This window comes from Molossus molossus, unplaced genomic scaffold, assembly GCF_014108415.1.
Source record: "Molossus molossus isolate mMolMol1 unplaced genomic scaffold, mMolMol1.p scaffold_m16_p_14, whole genome shotgun sequence".
In the NCBI taxonomy this organism is placed as follows: Eukaryota; Metazoa; Chordata; class Mammalia; order Chiroptera; family Molossidae; genus Molossus; species Molossus molossus.
Genome location: NW_023425349.1, coordinates 41,252,017 through 41,270,832, shown reverse-complemented (window position 1 = coordinate 41,270,832; position 18,816 = coordinate 41,252,017). Strand labels below are relative to the sequence as shown.

The 18,816-nt window shown below is 40.9% G+C and overlaps 1 protein-coding gene across 3 annotated transcripts in view; it reads right to left on the bottom strand.

Annotated features, from left to right (window-relative positions):
• TLE1 (TLE family member 1, transcriptional corepressor) overlaps positions 1 to 18,816 on the bottom strand; it is an 85,472-nt gene that overhangs the window by 46,723 nt on the left and 19,933 nt on the right. For 2 of the 3 annotated variants that reach the window (XM_036261320.1, XM_036261321.1), the window contains exons 5-6: positions 10,964 to 11,026; positions 9,162 to 9,236 (exon numbers count right to left, since the gene is read on the bottom strand). In XM_036261320.1, coding sequence (XP_036117213.1) covers positions 9,162 to 9,236; positions 10,964 to 11,026 — 138 coding nt within the window. Of the gene's footprint in view, positions 1 to 9,131; positions 9,237 to 10,963; positions 11,027 to 18,816 lie in introns of all 3 variants that reach the window. The other variant, XM_036261319.1, reaches the window with a different exon arrangement.

The following is an 18,816-nucleotide window of genomic DNA, read 5'->3' as shown; positions in this document are numbered from 1 at the left end:
ATTGGGTAGAGGCCAAGGATACTGTTAAAAATCCTACAATGCACAGGACAGCCCACCACAGAGAATTATGAAGCCTGAGGCTGAGACATTTTGGTTGAGATCTAAGCTGGAATTCTGACCCACTACATTAGAATGCAGATTCCTGAACACCCAGGGACTTGCCAAATTGTTGCTTAAAAAATAAAGATATTTTTCAACATTCAATTGTTCATTTTCCCTTCATCACCATCGAGTACCTTGTCACCTACCTCCTAGAGCTGAGGCCACCAACAATTTCAATTTCAAAATAAACCCAACAAAAACTTCCTGTTTTACAAAACAATCTGGGAAAGACCTACACATGTAACTTTTACATATCAGTGTTCTGGTGCCCAAGGTGATTACAAAAAGGTTTCAAGTTGGGGGTAAGGTGACAAATGTACTTGCTCTGACCCAAACAATCTGAACAGGCTGAGTCAGACAAGTAAAACAAACACCAAACCCTGAGTTGATACTGAAAACCCACAAGGAATAAAGTAACCTCATCCATGCCAAACAGCAGCCACGCATTCAGAATTTTAATTCATCTCTACCTAGCTCAGCCTGGGTAAACTACGTTAGTGCAGTGAAATCGACTTTGCTGTTTACATTCGGAGCTTTAATGTAATGGTGGAGTGTTTCTCCATTGTTGTTCTTCAGCCAAGAGTGGCACAGCGCTTTATCACCACAGAGCTGCCCACACCACTGGAAAAGACACCCAGAGTGCAAGAGAAGGCCGATGCCCACCTCATCCTCACCAACCTCGGAATTGACTTGAATTTGATCCAATTTATAACCTCAGGAAAAAACTGTTACACAGATCACAAACTGAGCCCACTCCAACTAAAAGAGATGCCCCAAAACAGCATCTCTAACGCTAAAAGCGTGACAGTAAGTGGCATTTGTCGCACTTGATATTTAAACATTTTAAGTGAAAAAAAATGTGAAAAGCAGCATTTGTTGACAGTTCTCTCCAATCACTCTTACTTGACTTCTGCTATGTCCCTGTTCTTTAAAACCCTCAGTTCTTACCTTGGGAGATTGCAGAAAAGGAAATGTGTATGCTCGTAAACAAGTGGGAAGAGTGGGGAAGAGCTGTGTGGCAGCAGAAAAATCAAGGACACTACGACAGAAGTTGTCTGAAAACCTCCCATTATGTGAACGGCCTCTTGGCGTGAAGAGGGGCAAGGGTGATAAACAGGCAGAAACTGCTTTCTGGGGCCAAGAATTCTCAAGACACTTGAAGACAATTAAAATAAAAATAAAACCAACAACAATCCATTCAAGGGCCCCATCTCAACACACCAGTGCACAGAGAATGACACAGAGAAAACAAGTGATGGCCTGTATGCAGGCAGGCACCAGGATGAAGGCCTGACATTCTAAGGATCTCAGCTCATCCTTATTCCTTTTTTAAAATATATATTTTATTGATTTTCCTTTTTAGATAGAGAGGAAGAGAGAGGGGGAGAGAGAGGGAAACATCAATGACAGAGAAACATTAATGAGCTGCCCTACACAGGGGATTGAGCCCACAACCCAGGCATGTGCCCTGACTGGGAATCAAACTCTCAACCTCTCAGCGCATGGGACGACACTCATTCCACTGAGCCACACCTGCCAGGCTCATCCTTATTCTTTCTGTATTTCAGCTAATCCACACAGGCCAACTCAGCCTGCATCATCACCAACTTGCTCTTCCAACCTGCCCTAAATGACTGCTACAGTTGTGATAGTGACCAGAACCCTTGGTAATTACAGGCCTGAATTACACTAAGTTTTAAAAAGTTATGTTTCTGCCCAGCCGGTGTGGCTCAGCGGTTGAGCCTTGACCCATGCACCAAGAGGTCACCAGTTCAATTCCTGGTCAGGGCACATGCCCAGGTTGTGGGCCCAATCCCCAGTGGGGGGGGGGGGGGTATGCAAGAGGCAGCCAGTCGATGTTCTCTCTCATCAATGTTTCTCTTTCCCTCTCCCTTCCTCTCTCTCTAAAATCAATAAAGAAAAAAAACAATTTTTTTAAGTTGTGTTGATTTAGGAAGATTCACTTCTAAAACCACATAAGGTTTAAATGTTTTTTTTAATCAATTTTTCCATTGATTTTCAGATAGAGTGGGAGGGAGGGAAGGAGATAGAGAGAGAAACACTGATGTGAAAGACACATTGATTGGTTGCCTCTGGCACAACCCTGACCAGAGCCAGGAATTGAACTGTAACCAAGGTACGTGCCCTTGACTGGGAATCAAACAGAGACTCTTTGGTCTGCATGGGCTGATGCTCTAACTGCTGAGCCAAACCGGCCAGAGCCACATAAAGTTTAAAAGAAAAAAATGCTCAACATCATTAGCCACTAGAAACATGAAAATCAAAATCACTTCATACCTACTAGGATGGCTAGCGTCAAAACTAAGATGGCTAGAGTTAAAAGACGGACGATAATAATTATTGGTGAAGATGTAGAAAAACTGAAATTCACATCCACTACTTTGGAAAACAGTCTGGCCATTGCAAAAATAGTTAAATACAGAGTTACCATTTGACCCAGTGATCCACTCAAAAACTTGCACACAAATGCTCATAGCAGCATTATTCAGAATAAAGGTGGAAACAATCTAAATGTCCATCAACTGATGAGTGGGAAAAAAAATGTGGTATATTGATGCAATGGAATATTACTCATCTATAAAAAAGACTGAAGGACATGCTACAACATGAATAAACTCTTAAAACATTATGCCATGTGAGAGAAGCCAGATGCAAAGGGACACATGTTAATTATACGACTGCATTTATATAACATGTTCAGAATAACAAATCCAGAGACAAGGGAGGCAAAGCAATGGGACTGACTGCTAATGGGAATATGGGATTTCTTTCTGTAGTGTTACAAATGTCCTAGCATTAGGTAGTGGTGGTGGTTGCTCAAGTTTGTGAATATACTAAAATCTACTGAGTTATGTGCTTTGAAGAGGTGAATTTTATAGTATGTAAATTATATATAATTTTTTTAAATGCATAGATGTAACTCCTAAAAGGGGGTGTTCTATACTTTCTACTCTGAAAGAGAGAAAACAGTAGCCCCCCCCCCCCCAAAGGAATCAAGTACAAATCACATAAAAGATGTAGGGACAATACAAAGTAAACAATGCTCCAACAAGTTTTGTAATAACTAAAAAGCACCCTGACTTCTCAGAAGAACCCAGACATTGAAGCCAAACCCTGCACTTGTCAGGAAGACCTAGCTGTACTCAGTATAAAACTAACTGAATCGAAGGAGAAGTAAGGTGCATGGAAGACATCTTTGCTATCTATACTGCTCACTCCCTTTGGGAAATTATTAAAAGGGCTGAACTGCTGGAACTTACACGGAGTACCAGTCAGTAGAGCTGAAGAGCCATGTTCGTTTGGCCATTTTGGTTTCTCTTCTTGGTAGCAGGCTATGCATTATTCTCCGAGGGTGAATTTGTTTTATAAAGAAACTTACCACTGGGTTATTGACGGGCTTTCCAGGGATTAACTGCATACTCATAAGAGTAAGAGGCTAACCTCATCCTTTTAAAAATCACACACTACAATCCTATAAACAGTTGACAGCTACACCCTGAGGAGAAAAATAATCCAACATTTTGCTAATCCTTAAACCAATCATCTCATGCAACAATGAGAGTCCTTTAGGTCTACAACTCAATCTCTTAAGGACAGAAAGGCTCCTGCTAGATCCTCAGGAGTTCATACTCACAGCCAAGCCCCACAAACAAACGTAGCCAGCACCACAAAGTACCCCACACTGACTTCATAGGAAGTTGTTCTACAGTGAGGACTACAAATTTGCCCATGAAGTAGGAATATATAAATCTGAGCAATGGAGCCCCAAATCTGAGCCCCATGGGCTTTGACACAAGTTCTAGTTATGGAAAATAAGTCAGACTATGTCCAAATAAATGAGAAAAGAAAAACAAAGTTGCCTACATTAACCCCAAATTTCTGAATTCCTGAAGGTCACAGGCATTTGCTGTAAGAACCTGCTCAAGTCATATTCACATTTCACACTGAAGCAGCTATTGGGAATCTGGACTTTCGTGGTACGGGAAGGACAAGCCCCACTGGTCACCTGGGCATCTCGCTTTCCAATTCTATCACAAGGATCCCTGCCACCTCCCAGTGGTGCCAGGGCCTTGTTCCCCTCCTCTTTAAGATGAACAAGGAAGCCAATGATGCCTTGTCCTCACATTTTTGTTTCTCAATTCTCTCTCCATCTGTTCCTAGAATTTAACTTTATCTCCTTGGTTTTGAACTTTAAGTCTGTTCATCAAAAGTTAAATGGCAGTGTTTTTGCACTGCTGTGTCCTTATTAAAAGTCATTCATGCAGGAAGACATGATGGTAGGAGCAGAGCATCTGGCTGGGCATATTCTCAAACATCAGCATCCATGCAACCACTAGCAAAGATAAAGGAGGAGGTGACCTGCTCTCAGAGCAGCCACCCCTCAAAGGGGGCTTGGCCAACTGAACCCACAGATCTGCTCCAAAAACTTAAGAGAAACCAGGCAGATAAAACTCAGTTCAGGGAGTCAGGACCACGTGCTGGGTGAAGGCTGCCAGCCAGAGTCTTACCCCCACAAAAGCCATGCAAGGTAGATGGTACTGTCCATTTACAGATGGGACACTGACAGAGGTGAACTTATCGTATGAGGTCACAAAGCTAAAATGTGGAAGCACCAAGTGTCCTCTCAAGTTCATCTGAGTCTAGGCCCACACATTGTCCCAGGTTACATAATACAGAGGTTCCCAGAAAGATGAGAACAAAACACATGAAGTTGGGCAGCAGACATTTGCCTAGAAACATGTACAGCTAGGCAACTGTTGTCTTTAAAAAAGAAAACCACACTCCACCACTTTTTACTTTTTAATCAAAACCCAACCACCTTTCTTGAGGGGGTAGGGGTAACTGGCTGAAAAGAAGGAGAGGGACCCTCCTGGGGTGGTGAAAACACTCTACACGGAGGACTGTGGTTACAGGGCTGTGTGTGCACCCAAAACAGTCAAACTGTACCTGTGAGATCTGTGCATTTCACTGCATATAAATTACACCTCAATTAAAAAGTGTGAGTGCAGATATGTACGTATCTAAATCTGTATCTATATATCGATTATGTCATATAAACCAAATTAAAATATAACACTAGTTATTTGGAATCCCAAATTCAACTAATTATTTAGCATCAGAGCAGGTAGAAAAGGGCTCTTAGTTCCAAATTCCCCAGTACAGTGTCCTTCAGTAAATTTTTCTCTGCCTTCAAGTAGCCATTAACTATCTCACAAATAAAGTGTTATGTCATTTTATTAATTTATTTTATTTTAAGAATTTTGTTTGTTTTTTATCCTCACCCAAGGACATTTTTGCATAGAGTGAGAGAGAGAGGAAGAGAGAGGGAGAGAATATTGACATGAGCGAGATACATTGATTGGTTGCCACCCACACGACCCCAACCGGGGCTGGGGACAAACTGCAACTGAGGTACGTGCCCTTAGCAGAAATCGAACCCAGGTCTCTCTGAACCGCGGGCCGATGCTCTAACTGCTGAGCCAAACCGGCCAGGGCTGTTTTAAGCATTTTTAACAGAATTCTAAAGTTAAAAAGAAAAATCTTTGCGAAATGCTGATCAAATTGTGGAGACTCTTCTAATACAAAAAAAAAAAAATCAAGGTATCAAATGAGTAAGTTCCTTTTACACAATGAACTTGTTTCTAAAGCACAAGTGAGCTGTGTGTCAAAACAAATAAACCCTGTGCCTATTAAGATCTCTGCATTATTTAAAACTTTCTATTGTCACAAGAACATGTTTAATAAAAGAGCTTATGAAAAGCAAAATTCAGAAAGTAGAGTTTCAGTTATTATTCTGCAAATTACCAATTTTGCTATCAGTGAAAGCAATTAAAAAATGTACAATAAAAACATTCCATAATTTCTCCAAATATCAACTACCTAAGAAATTTATTTTTCTTACATACCAGTAATAATTTCAAGTTGAAGGCAGGAGCTGTGGTAGAAAAAAATTTTAAATTCAGTTTTCCCATCAGATAGAAGAACAAGTTTTCTATGCTGGTGAGAAATGGGCACCATTAATTAATCCACTCAACAAGGATGGAAAAAATATATCCTCTCTCGTCCTCCTAAAAGACCATCCATAGTCCCAGGAAACAAGCCGAGTTTGCCTAGAAGCTTGGTGTCCTTGAGAATATTTAAGTTTCTCCTGGTTTGCTAAAGAGAAATATCTTTAGCCCTGTCAAGCAAGCAGTGAGCTCCTTGATTGTACCTTAAAGGGAATGAGAATGTTTCGGCTCATTTGCATTTTAAAGGGTACTCTTTCATGATCTTTCACACTTGTAATAGACGTCTAAACCGTTAAATTACTATTTCTTTTCTCAGCCTGAAAGTCGATGCAGACGAAGAGCATGGCCTCTCCCATTGTTCTTTACCCTAAGTCGGTCCCTGAACAATACTGACAGCTGCTATCAAACCGGGCTGCATTTACTCCTCGTGCAGCTGCTGCTTGTAGGAACAGACAGCCTCCCGGAGCCTCCTCCCCTCTGGGGAGACAGGTTGACACACTGCATGTTCAATGAAGGGGTTCAAAGGTCCACTGAATTGTCAACCCAATTTTCTGCTACTTTGATTTTCCAGGACGTACACAATTCCTTTCAAGCAAAAATCAAGCATATGCCAGAGCATGAAACTTGTGGTTCGGGATAATTATTGATCACTACAAACTTTTAAAAAGCCTGCTGACAAAAATTAATATACTGATTCAAAAATTACAATGATAAAAACCACACATGCCAGTATGCTGAAAACATGCAATTGGCGTTAAGTCCTGTGCTTGGGCCCAATGCACTGAGAGTTGTGTTACTGTTGCTAGCTAGCAGAGTTAATCTGCCTTTCTAATCTCAACAACATGTTTCCTGGACTAAAGCCATTCATAAAATTAGTGATTCATCTGCCCTTCTAAAACCACCTACTATTTTTATTTTCTGATTCCGCTCAAAATGAGTATTACCTATAAACATCTGGTTGATACAATTTCCTCCTTTCTAATGTGTCGGACTGGGCAGTGCCTTTGAGAATTTAAAAATGCAAGTTTTACCATCAAGAAATGATATGTAAAAATCGGAAAACAAACGTGTTACACAAAGTTTAACTGGGTAATTGAGAACTGCTTTGCATATGTTTTCTTTTAATCAAAACAGGCTTTTCCATCCTTATTCATTAGGGTTAAAAAATTCTGTGCTCAAGCTACAAGTACAATTTGCTATTAGTCTTTGCTAATCAAACACGGTACATGCAAAAGTACCAGTGAATATTTGATTTGATCTCTGAAATAAAGCAATTCATTACACAAGAAAAGGATACAGAAGGCAGTAGACAAATGCAGATGTAATTGTGTTTTTTGTTGAATGTGATTAGAGAGCCCACTAAGTAACAGTCAAAAATGTGATACTAAGGGGGAGAAATGCAGAGCCTGGACCTGGGGGGAGGAGAAGGGGGACTGTTTATGCAGAGCTAAGCTGTCAAGTGTAATAAAGCAGCTCGAATAAAATTTAAGCTGAACATCCACTGAAGCTCCCAATTTCAGGGAGGAAAAAGCTATTAAAAGGAAATGAAGGTCACCCTCCCAGTTTATTTCACCTAATTGACTGCCAATAGCTAACCACAGGCAACCCGACTGCAGATCTGCAATTGAGAAATTGATGAAAGGAGAGTTTTCAAGCTGAGGCTCATTCTTTAATCCTCCTTGGCTCTTATGTTTTTTCTCCATCTCCAGTTGGGACGTAATTTTAAACCCTGATGGATTAACTGGTTCCATTGTCTGTGGCCGTTATTGGACTATGGCACTCTAATCCCTACAGCAGCATGTCTAATTATCATTACAAAGTGTCTGAGGGAACTATAAAGACCAGCAGGGCATCTTCTCACAAGCAATTAACATAAATTGATAAATGAGTGATTTGAATGTGCTCAAGGCACTCACATATGAATAAAATCAGAAAGGATGGTCCCTTGTTTCAGCTACTTCTTTCACTTGGTCTGGAAGGGCAGAAAACCTGAGAACCATTCTGGACCCTGAAGTGGGGAGGATGAACTCATGCAGGGGATGGACCACAGGGTTCACCAGGCTCATTAATGAAAAGCAATGACTTGTGATTGACAACCAGTCGCCAGAGAGGAGCACTAACTGAGAGCCACACAGGAGAGCAGAAACCTAGTGGAAGGCTAGAGGGCACTAGGGCAGACAATTATCACTTCTTCAACAGCAAGAGAATTCTTTTCATTGGGGTGCCACTTAAAACTTCATGAAATAGGCACAAGAAAGAGAAAGACCAAACAATTATAAAGGTTCTGATACCCTAGGAAAACTAAAGGCAAAAGCAAAGATAACTAAATTAAATGGTCATTATAAGATGCGTCATGACTTCACTGTGATCTAAAGTTATAGGACAAAATGCAGAAGAGTTTAAAACTGTAACCTAAAGTTTTTTTGTTTTTTTTACTTGACTACTGGAGCAAAGGTGGTTAAGTGTCACAGGATAAACAACATTTGTTTTCCCATTAAAAAGCAGACTGAGCTCTGGCTGGATTTGCTCATTGGTTAGAGTGCCGGCCTTCAGACCAAAGGGTCTCTTGGGTTCGGCCCAGTCAGGGCATGTACCTTGGTTACAGATTTGATCCCTGGCTCCGGTCAGGGTCATGCAGGAGGCAACCAGCTGATGTGTTTCTCTCACATCAATGTTTCTCTTTCTTTCTCTTTATCTCTCTCTCTCTCTCTCTCTCTCTCCTTTCCACGCTCTAAAAATCAATAGAAAAAGATCCTTGGGTGAGGATTAACAACAACAAAAAAAGTAGATTGATTTTTCTCCTCCTCCTAAAAATGTTCCTCCTATCACTTCCCTTATGGCTAATCTCTCTTCCCCTACACACCTCAGCATTCTTGAAGCCCAGCCCCTTCCCCCACCCACCCTTATCAAAGAGGGCAATGTTAAGCTACACAATATATATAGATAGATAGATAGATTAAGCCATCAAATAAATAAGAAATGAAAGCTGGTTATACACACTGTAGGAGGTAGACCTGGTAGGCCACGTACCCCGATGATGGCATTCAACTCTGCCATGGTCACCTGTTTGGCACGTTCGACAGCCTGCGCCACCTGTTGTTGATGCTTTGAAAACAATGAGAAGAAAGTGTAAGCAAGGCAGCCAAGAACTTCACGTACCTTCCAATGATAACAACAAAAAGATCAGCGCCACATGCAGTGCAGGCTGAAGTATCACATGGATTTATATGCAAAGTTTCTCGAGCACATGTTACTGCACAGAACACATGCAGAGAAGGAAAAGAAGACAGGACAGTGCTTCCCTTATTTCTGACCAACACCAGTCACCACTTAACTTCTGATGGAAAAATTAGGCTCAGAAAGGTAGAAAGTCAAAAGGGACATCAAAAATGGTAACCTGAGGCTTCAGAAAATAAATAGTATGGGATTTGGAAGATCACCCTGGTTATAGAAGGGGTTCTGAGAAGTTTGAGGAGGTAAATAATACAGCCATTTTGAAAGGCCCATTTCGATACTTTAAACATTAAATCTTCTATCACTTCTCTGATCCACAAATCTCAACCCACAGGTAATTTTAGAAACTCTGGGAATTCCTCTACTTCTTTAGCCTTTAGATCAGCGGTTCTCAACCTGTGGGTCGCAACTCCTTTGGGGGTCGAATGACCCTTTCACAGGGGTCACCTAAGACATATCAGTAGCAAAATTACAGTTATGAAGTAGCAACAAAAATAATTTTATGGTTGGGGGTCACCACAACATGAGGAACTATATTAAAGGGTCGTGGCATTAGCAAGGTTGAGAACCACTGCTTTAGATGGTTCACTCTTCACAGGGAGAGAAAAGACCCCCCTCCCTTAGTTCACAGGCTGGGAACACTCTGCAAACCTCCCAACTTCCACCCACAAATAAAAACAAAGCCACTGTGCTTTGGGAGGCATGAGACAGACTGTAGCAGAGACCAGAATCACCAAAGTCTAACATGACTGAAAGGCCAACAAATCTAACATCAGTGAATGTCATGCTGAAGAGCTGCCGTGGCAGCAGAGTGGGCGCGATGCGGCATGGAGCAGCAGATGCCAGCTAGTACAGACACCCAGTACTTCAGCTCCACGTCCATCAGGCTTTTCACTCTGTCTCAAGATACATGCGTCCTGTACACACTTAAAACAGTTTAGCATTTATGAGTTTGTATCCAAAAGTAAGGTAAACTTTAAAGCCAAACTAAAACATACCAGTTTTGAGTCAATCTCATAGATTACTCATATAAGGAGCTTTTCCTCTCAAAATATTAAAGTTAAGCCTCTGTGGCTTCATAACTTAATGAAATGGTTTATATGTGTATATGACTCCATAAATTAATATGAACACTTATTTCATCCTTAAGAGTGCTGGCATCCACTCTCTCCATGGACAGCATTAAGTCAACCATTATACAAGCACAAATAAAATACCTGCTTCCATGGTCAAGTCAACCCTGATGGAACCATTTTAAAAATTCAGAATAAGAAAAGCTCTCTAGAGAAAGGACACTTGGAATCATCAGTAAGCTATTAAGCTTATACTCCTCAAAAAAAAGAAAGAAGAAAAGCTTTATGTTTGATAGTCATTTTGCAGTTTTCCAAAGAAAAAAATAATCTGAGGTTGAGCTATTGCTATTTCTACAGTGTGCCCTCAGATCTGTTAGATGGCATAGCAGGGGGTTCACACACCACAGCTGTAACAGATGTTCTTCACACTTGTTCCTTGTGATAAAATTAACATCTTAAAACTAGCTAATTTGCAAACAGAGAAGCAACATAATTGCACTTTAACAGCTGAACAGTTTTACTTACTTCCTGAGACAGAAATGGGATGACTTGTGCACAAATCGTATTCAATCTCTTGGCGATTTCAGTCTATAAAGACAAAGCCATATAAATGTTTAGTATACTTACTTCATAATCAGTTCAGAAAGATAAAACTTCATACCCAACACTTTAGCCCTCCACTACCTCACTCTTGAGGGCATAAAACTGCTTTCCCAGGCTACCTTACTAATATTTATCTCAAGATAAACAGTAGATATTAATCCCACTTGCAAAGTAAGACATAACTGCACGCTTTATTGGTCATTTAAATAAGAGATAATGAGCACTTTAATTGAATTGGAAAATCTCGTGGTTTAAGGCTATATAATCATTTAACCTGGTGATTGCAAACCCCTTTGTATACTTATTCAATTATGGCGTACCATGGCACATTTATGTAGTTACACCAAGTTCATTCAAACTAGTATCACAAACCAGGGGAGCAGGAGCACCATCAAAGCAGAGTAGCTTTAAAGACAAGGTCTAGTGTGAGAGGAGAAGAAGCCTACGGACCTCTTAAACTCATCCCAACTCCTGCACAACTGAAACAGTATTTTAATGTTAGTAGCCTTCACTAAGTCTCAAAATTTCAAACAAGCCAAGAAAACAAGGCTGAAACTGAATGCAACTCCAGAGGGACAGTCAAGTCAAGACATTCTGAGTATCTGTCAAGTTTCACCACAATTCAGCATCAAATGTGAAGACCTCAGCAACAGGGCCTACAGTGCAGCTGAACACAACAAAACATGTCCCGAGTGTCTGCGGCCCAGGCTGTTCTCAAAAAGGTAGGAAAAGTTTCTGCTTAGCTCCAGATCCACAGATCCTTCTGCTACAAGAGACAAACTGGCAAGGGAAGACATAAAGGTGCCCTGCTTCCAGCACAGGATAGGCTCCACCTGCCTGACCCATCTCCAACACCCTCCAGCAATGCAAAGCAGCTCTGCCTTCCTCTAACTCTGAAGAACCAGTTCTGCCTTTATAAAAAAAGTTGTCTAAAAAGAGTCCCAGTGTTGACCTTATTTATTTAATCGTTTTCTGTCAATGCTTACAAATGCTGACTCTGTTAGTGAATTAGGTAATGAAAAGGATCATGAGAAGAAAATTATAAAGCACACAGCCACGCCCTTGAGAATTAGGGAATGGAATAAGCAAGATAAAGTAGAAAACTCAGAAACCATAAAAATCAAGTATATAAAAAAAGAGCTGCCCTTTGTCCTCTATGATGATTCCAGTTAACTGAGCAACAAGGGCTCTGGTTTGGTGGGACTGGATTTAGACCAACCCAACTCACTTCTCCCTGACCACCAATGAGATAGGGTTCCAGCCCAGGCCCTAGAAGAAATGTAGTTCTAGAAGGGGAAATGACTGGTATAGAAAGCAAACCCATGACCTTGCTTTAACCAGCAGGGCAAACAGATATATGGGAAAAGAGTGCAGCTGTACCAGGTGCAAAAACAGAACTGGGCAGCCCCACCCAATTCATCTGATCACAGCCACTCAGTCAAGCTAACTCAAGGTCAGAGCTGTCCTCGAAAGCATGAGCAGGCTTCCCTTTCCTTTGCAACAGGGTTCTGCACTATATATTTGGGTATATGTAAGGGAGTAGGGATGGCCCTCATGGACTCTTGAATCTTTGCCCCCCACTTCCTATCTACCATACATCACAACAGCATTCTGCACTTTCCCCTTCTCCAAAATTCACACTTAATGTTTCCCAATCTTAAAAATGATTAATGCTCACTTTAAGTTCACCCAGATATATGCATAGAAATATAAAAAAAAAAGTTAGAATAAGTCTAGGTCTATCATCCAGGGGTAACCCTGAGTAACATTCTGGTGGTTCTGGAGAGCATCATTCAAGGCACTCACAAGCCCAGAGTGGAAAGAGAGACTTTTATACCAAGGGGCCCCATTATATATACTGCTGTTCTCTAATTTGTTATCTCCACTCAAAAATGTCTCAGGGACACCCTCCCACTCAGTAAATACAGATAGGAATGAGGACATTACCGATTAAGCACCTGGTATCAGTGGATATTTATGTTTCGTCTAATTTGCCACATTTACAAATTCTGTGACAGACAGCCCTCTACACAGATCTGTAAAAGAAACCCTTGGAAGTGAAACTGCTAGGTCAAAGAGTATGAACATTTTAAATTGGAATGCACATTGATAAACTGCCCAGCAGAAAAGCTTTATGCTATCGTTAGTCTATAAGGGTGCATGCTCTCCTACAGTGTCAATATTGGGTTTTGTTGACCTTTTAAAAAATCTTTATCCATCTAATAAATTAAAAAATAATCTCACTTTTATTTGCACCACTCAGATTCTTCCTGAAATTAAACATCGTTTCATTTATTGATTAACCCACTGTATTTTTTCACTTCTGTTTTTCCTTTGGTATTTATTCATCATTGCCTTTTGTAGTAGTTCTTCCCATATGACAAATATTGACTCCTTTCCCTAGTTTTTCCAGCTTGCCATCTGTCTTCAAACCTTACTTACTATGGATTTTTTTGCTGTGCATAATTAAGTTTTTATGTGGTCAAACTAAAGAATACTGTTTTGCCCTGGCCTGTTTGGTTCAGTAGTTAGAACGTCGGCCTGCAGACCAGAAAGTCCCGGGTTCGATTCCCACTAAGGGCATATACCTCGGTTGCAGTTTGTCCCCGGCCCTGGTTGGGTCGTGCAGGTGGCAGCCACTCGATGTGTCCCTTTCACATCGATGTTTCTCTCTCCCCGCGCCCCCACTCTATCTGAACAAAAAATGGGAAAATGTCCTCAGGTGAGGATAAAAAAAAAAAAATGATCTATTTAATTAATAATAAATAATATGTGTTATTACATAGAATGGGTTTAAGGCAGAACTGATTTTAACTGTCAGGGGACACTTAAGACCTGATATGAATGAAATTAACTTGTAAACTTTTAATAATATTAGGTACTAAAAACAAAAGAAGTACAGATTAAAGCACAGATAATATAAATCGGGTTAGAGTAGGTAAGACAGAAACAGGAGGAAGAAGGTTAAAGACCAAAGCTCGAATTGAATAAGAAACATCAAAAACCATACCATCTTTCCTAGGAATTCTAAATAAACGGTCTGGAGAGGAAATAGAAAGAGAACAGAGGAGGACCTTGATCCCAGCTGTCTCTTTCCTCTGCCAGGTCTGTAAACCCTCATCTTAAGCTACCCTCTAAAAAGTGAGCTTGATTTTGAGCAAGGAAGCCTGACATCAAGTCTCACCTCTGGATTATACCAGGAAATTCTCTGAGCTGCCCTGACTTCTCCATGAGGAGAGTTCTTACCTTTAGGCAGTATGAGGGTGGATCCACTTTTCTCCTTGACAGTGCGCTTTCTTTGTGAGTTCTAAAACATCACCATCACCCCAGAAGGGTTTCATAAATGTTTTTCCCAGCCCTTAAAAAAGTCTGAAAGGTAGCATAAAACTCAACAATAATTCTTAAGTCTCATCTCGTTTCAATACAAGACCTTTGACTGAACACAAATTAACAAGTAGTGTTTTCCACCCATGCTTCTATTCCTGACCAGAGTTTGCAAGCAGGTTAAACTGGATATTTGACCCTGCTTCAACAGGTATTAAGAAGGTTCCATAAGCTTTGCAGACTACCTTCTACCTCTTCCAAGGGGTAGACAACTCCAGTGAAAACAAACTACAGGCTAACTTTTTTTTCCACCTGGATGTCATTTTCCCGATGAAAGCTGAAGACATATTCAGTATCTGCTAATAGTCATAAAAGCTTATAAATAAACTTACCCTGTGCCTGTATTTCTGACACCCCCATATAAGTCACAACATTAAGTCAGTGTTCAAGAGCAATGCCCAAACCAGATTTGCATGGTACCTTTGTGCCCAGAAACTTAACCAGCTGGGTAAAGGCCCCAGCATCAAGCCTTACCATCATGGCTAGCTTCCACCCACTGAGGCAACAGAAAGCAGGTATCCAGATTATCTGTACAGAACCATCTTTTAGTCTCCTTGCCAATGCCAACTCCCCTCACAGACTTGCTTATGATAATAGACCTGGCCCTCATAATCCAAAAACTTGGGTTTGCATTTCAGCAAACCAGTTCTAGGTGTCCTTAAACCACTTGAACAGCTTGACCACAGGTCTTACCATCAATCTACTTCAGGGTTTCATCAAAATCAAGTAAACAAATATATGAACTACAGCTGAACTATTACAAAGAGCTGTTCTCTTAACCCACTCCTCCTTCAGGACCTACCTCACATCCACATGGAAGCCTTTCCCCAGGGGCAACAGAAGATAAACCCTTCTCTTGGCTCTTGGAGATCCTCCACAGCATGTGCTGTCCTTGGGTGCACTACGTCCACAGGTTTAAACAGCTTCCATGCAGATTCTTAGCAGCTTCCAGCACACAAGTCTTCTCCACACAAGAAGGTGGGAAGCATGAGAACCAGACCCCTAACCACTTTGATACAACTCCTCTCTGCATCCTCCGCCACTAACACTGTCCACAGGGCACAGCCAACATGCTTTTAAGGAACGGTTCACTGTCGAAAACAGAATCCCCTCGCCCCCCAATGATCAAGAAGCAACCAGACAAACTGTTACTGAAAACAGCATTCGAAGAAGGCTGTTTTCAGTAACAAATCACATCTTATGTTGAAAAACAAAATTCAACTGCGTAAATATGAAGATCTAATTGGCTTATTCAATGAGTCATGAATCAGACAGTATCCAATCTAGCAAACAGAAAGGAGCTCCAAAGAGCTGTCCAAAAGGAAAGGTAGAAAGGGGGTGGAAAAAGAAAATTATTAGCAAAGAATGTACTGTTTCAGGTAAGATCACCCACCTAAGGGGAATGAGGGGTGCTTATCAGTTGGATTACCTGACTACTGCTGCTGCTCAGGTAATTCCAGGTTGACTGGTTAAAGGTTACATTGCTGGGAAAGGCTAAAAACTGCAATTAGGTTAGGTAATAAATCTTGGTTTGCCAATGTGGGGCTTAGCATACGTGACTCCATTTTGGGCCTGTTTCTTTTTAACACTTAGTAGGTGCAAGAGTCACATATTTTAAATAAATTAAATATGGTCAAATACCTCAAAGGCCAGCTTTTGAACCACACTCTGGTATATTTTGCAGGGCTCTTAAACTGAAGACATGTTCTGGACATCTGAACTTAAGTTTTAGGATGTTGATTCCTCAAAGCTCGCCTCTTCACCTTTTTATATTCCTATCACCTAGTCTTATTACAAACTGAGGAGGCCACTCCCCAAAGTCTGCTCACTTCTTCACTATAGAGTAATGTATAATGAATGTTGTTTGATCAAAACAGGGTGAGGATTGCTTAAGAGTAATTGCCCATGGTCTCAAAACAATCCAGTGGCACCTTTCCCAAAGTCAGCTATGGAGGAGAGCCTCCATTATCATTAAATTGCAAATTGATGGATCATAAAAAATGCTGCTTATGCCGAGGGCTGGCAAACTGATTTTTGTGTTTTGTTGAGCCAAGCAGGAAGCCCAGAGACAAACACAGTGGAGTGCTGGTAAGAAGTGTCTGGCAACAGAGAGATGGGCAAGAATATGAAAACAAAGCACACAAAAGAAAATAAATAGATAACGTCCAAATCCCTTCTGACTAGAAGTTTCTAAGTCTGTAAAATGACAGTGTTCAATACAGAAAAAATGTTCAACCTCACCAGCAAGCAAACAAAACACAACTTTTGTTATAAGGTGGGTCATTCTGCACCAGTTAAGTTAGTTTATCAAAAAAAAATTAATAAAATCCAACAATGATGAGTCCTCTGGGAAACCGAAACCATCATAACATTATTGATGACAGAGTAAATTGGTAGTCATCTTAGAAAGCAACTGGGCAATGTGTTTTAAGAGCATGAAATTATTCAAACTCTTTGGTAAGGCTTCCCACAGCTAAGAATTTATCCTAAGGAAACAGTTCAAATGAAAAGCATTCCATGCATGAAGCTGTTCACTGCAGCACCCGTTTCCAGGCAAATGAGAAAAACCCAGGTAAAGCTGTAACAGCAATTCAACACATCACAACCATTTGCAGTTTTGAAAAACTTAACATTTGCCCTCCTGAAAAATCAGATGTCTAATACTAGGAGAACAGTTAAATACACAGCATCAACCCAAAGGCAAGGCAAGTAACCATTAAAGTCATATTTATGATAATGAGACTTAAATAGCCAACACATTACCAGATGAAGCAGGAAGAGAACAAAGATGTGATGTTAGTGTGCCTGTGGTATTTTTACACATATGCATGTGGCCAAGGACTGTTGATACCGAAAATAAAAATGGTGATCATGCTGAGGGGTAGGGTTACTGGTGACTATTTTTCCCCCTCCAACGACCTTGTGAACACCACCCTTGATTTACTATCTAACTGTATTATTGAACTGGAAAGGGAGAAAAGCGTGGTCAGGCCCAACGCGCCTGTGACTGACAGCAGCACTGAGTCACAATGCCAGCAAACCCTGAAACCATTTGGATGCCAGGCCCTGTTACAACCTTCAAATCACACATGGAAAAACTGATGTCTAAAGGAAAGGACTTGCCCAGGATCATATATCAAGATTAGAAGCCACATTCTTTGCCTAGTCCTTTCTCCAGGAAGCGGAAGTAGAAAATTGGGACATACTCAAAATCAGAAATAAAGCTGATAAACGCAGCCTTGTTTTGCAAAGCAATACAGCCCAAATAGGACTGCAACAGCACCCAGCCAAGGCCATGTCGTCTCTCAGCCAACAATGGTACCACAAGTGGTCCCAGTCAATAAACAAAGGGCACTGCACCCTTGCTGCCCTGGTATAAGTACTCTGCAGAACCTCAGTTGGACATTGTGAACTTTCAACAAGCAAGTCGCAGCCAACTTGCACTTCAGTCCTCTCCTCAGGCAGAAAGAGTTAGTGAATCAACCCTAACATCAATCTGGCCCACCAACAGAGCAAAATCCACAAAACCCCTTCTACAAATACATCGCTATTTCCTGAAGATGACATCTGATATACCTGGTGGAAATTAAAGATGCTTGCACAAAAACCACATACCCAAAATGACATATGCAAACCACTGTGAATAATCTAACAACTGCTGTCCTTTCAGGAGGGAGGAGAGCTCCTTAGCCTAGAGACCTCCTTCAGAACATCCAATACAGTCCTCCCTCACCACTTCGCGCTTCAACTTGCGCGGCTTAACTCTATTGTGGTCTTTTCAAATATATTCATTAAAAAGTTAATCGAGACAGTGAAAATGATACAGCACACGCTCGGTTGTCTGAGTCAATTATACACCCCTGTATTACAATTACAATTAAAATTACTGTACATATGGACTGTAGGCCTATGTATTCAAGCACCCCAGGAATCCTTCAACACCAGGTGCAGCGCTAGAGTCTGGAATGGATTAACTTCGATAAACGAGGGACGACTATATTCACCAGATTTACTGTCTCCCACCATAGCACCGTATGACAAGGTTAATTTTACCTTAAAATCTAATGATTCAGAGTACCTTTCTGTTTAAAATATAATTGTGTCAATAAATGACTAATCATTTTGGAGAAATCTGAAAGAAGAGAAATTGGGGTATCAAGTTGAGGTTGTAATGAGGTTGAGTGATTCTCAAACTTAAGTGTTTTGGAATCACCTGAAAGACTTGCTAAAACATGGGCGGTTGGGTCTCACTCCAGAGATTCTGAGTCAGGAGGTCTGGGGCCCCAGCACCTGCATTTCTATCAAGTTTCCAGGTGATGTGCAGTTATCAGACTAAGAACCCAGCCCAAGAACTACTGTCATCCCTTAACCACACAGTGGCAGAGTCTACT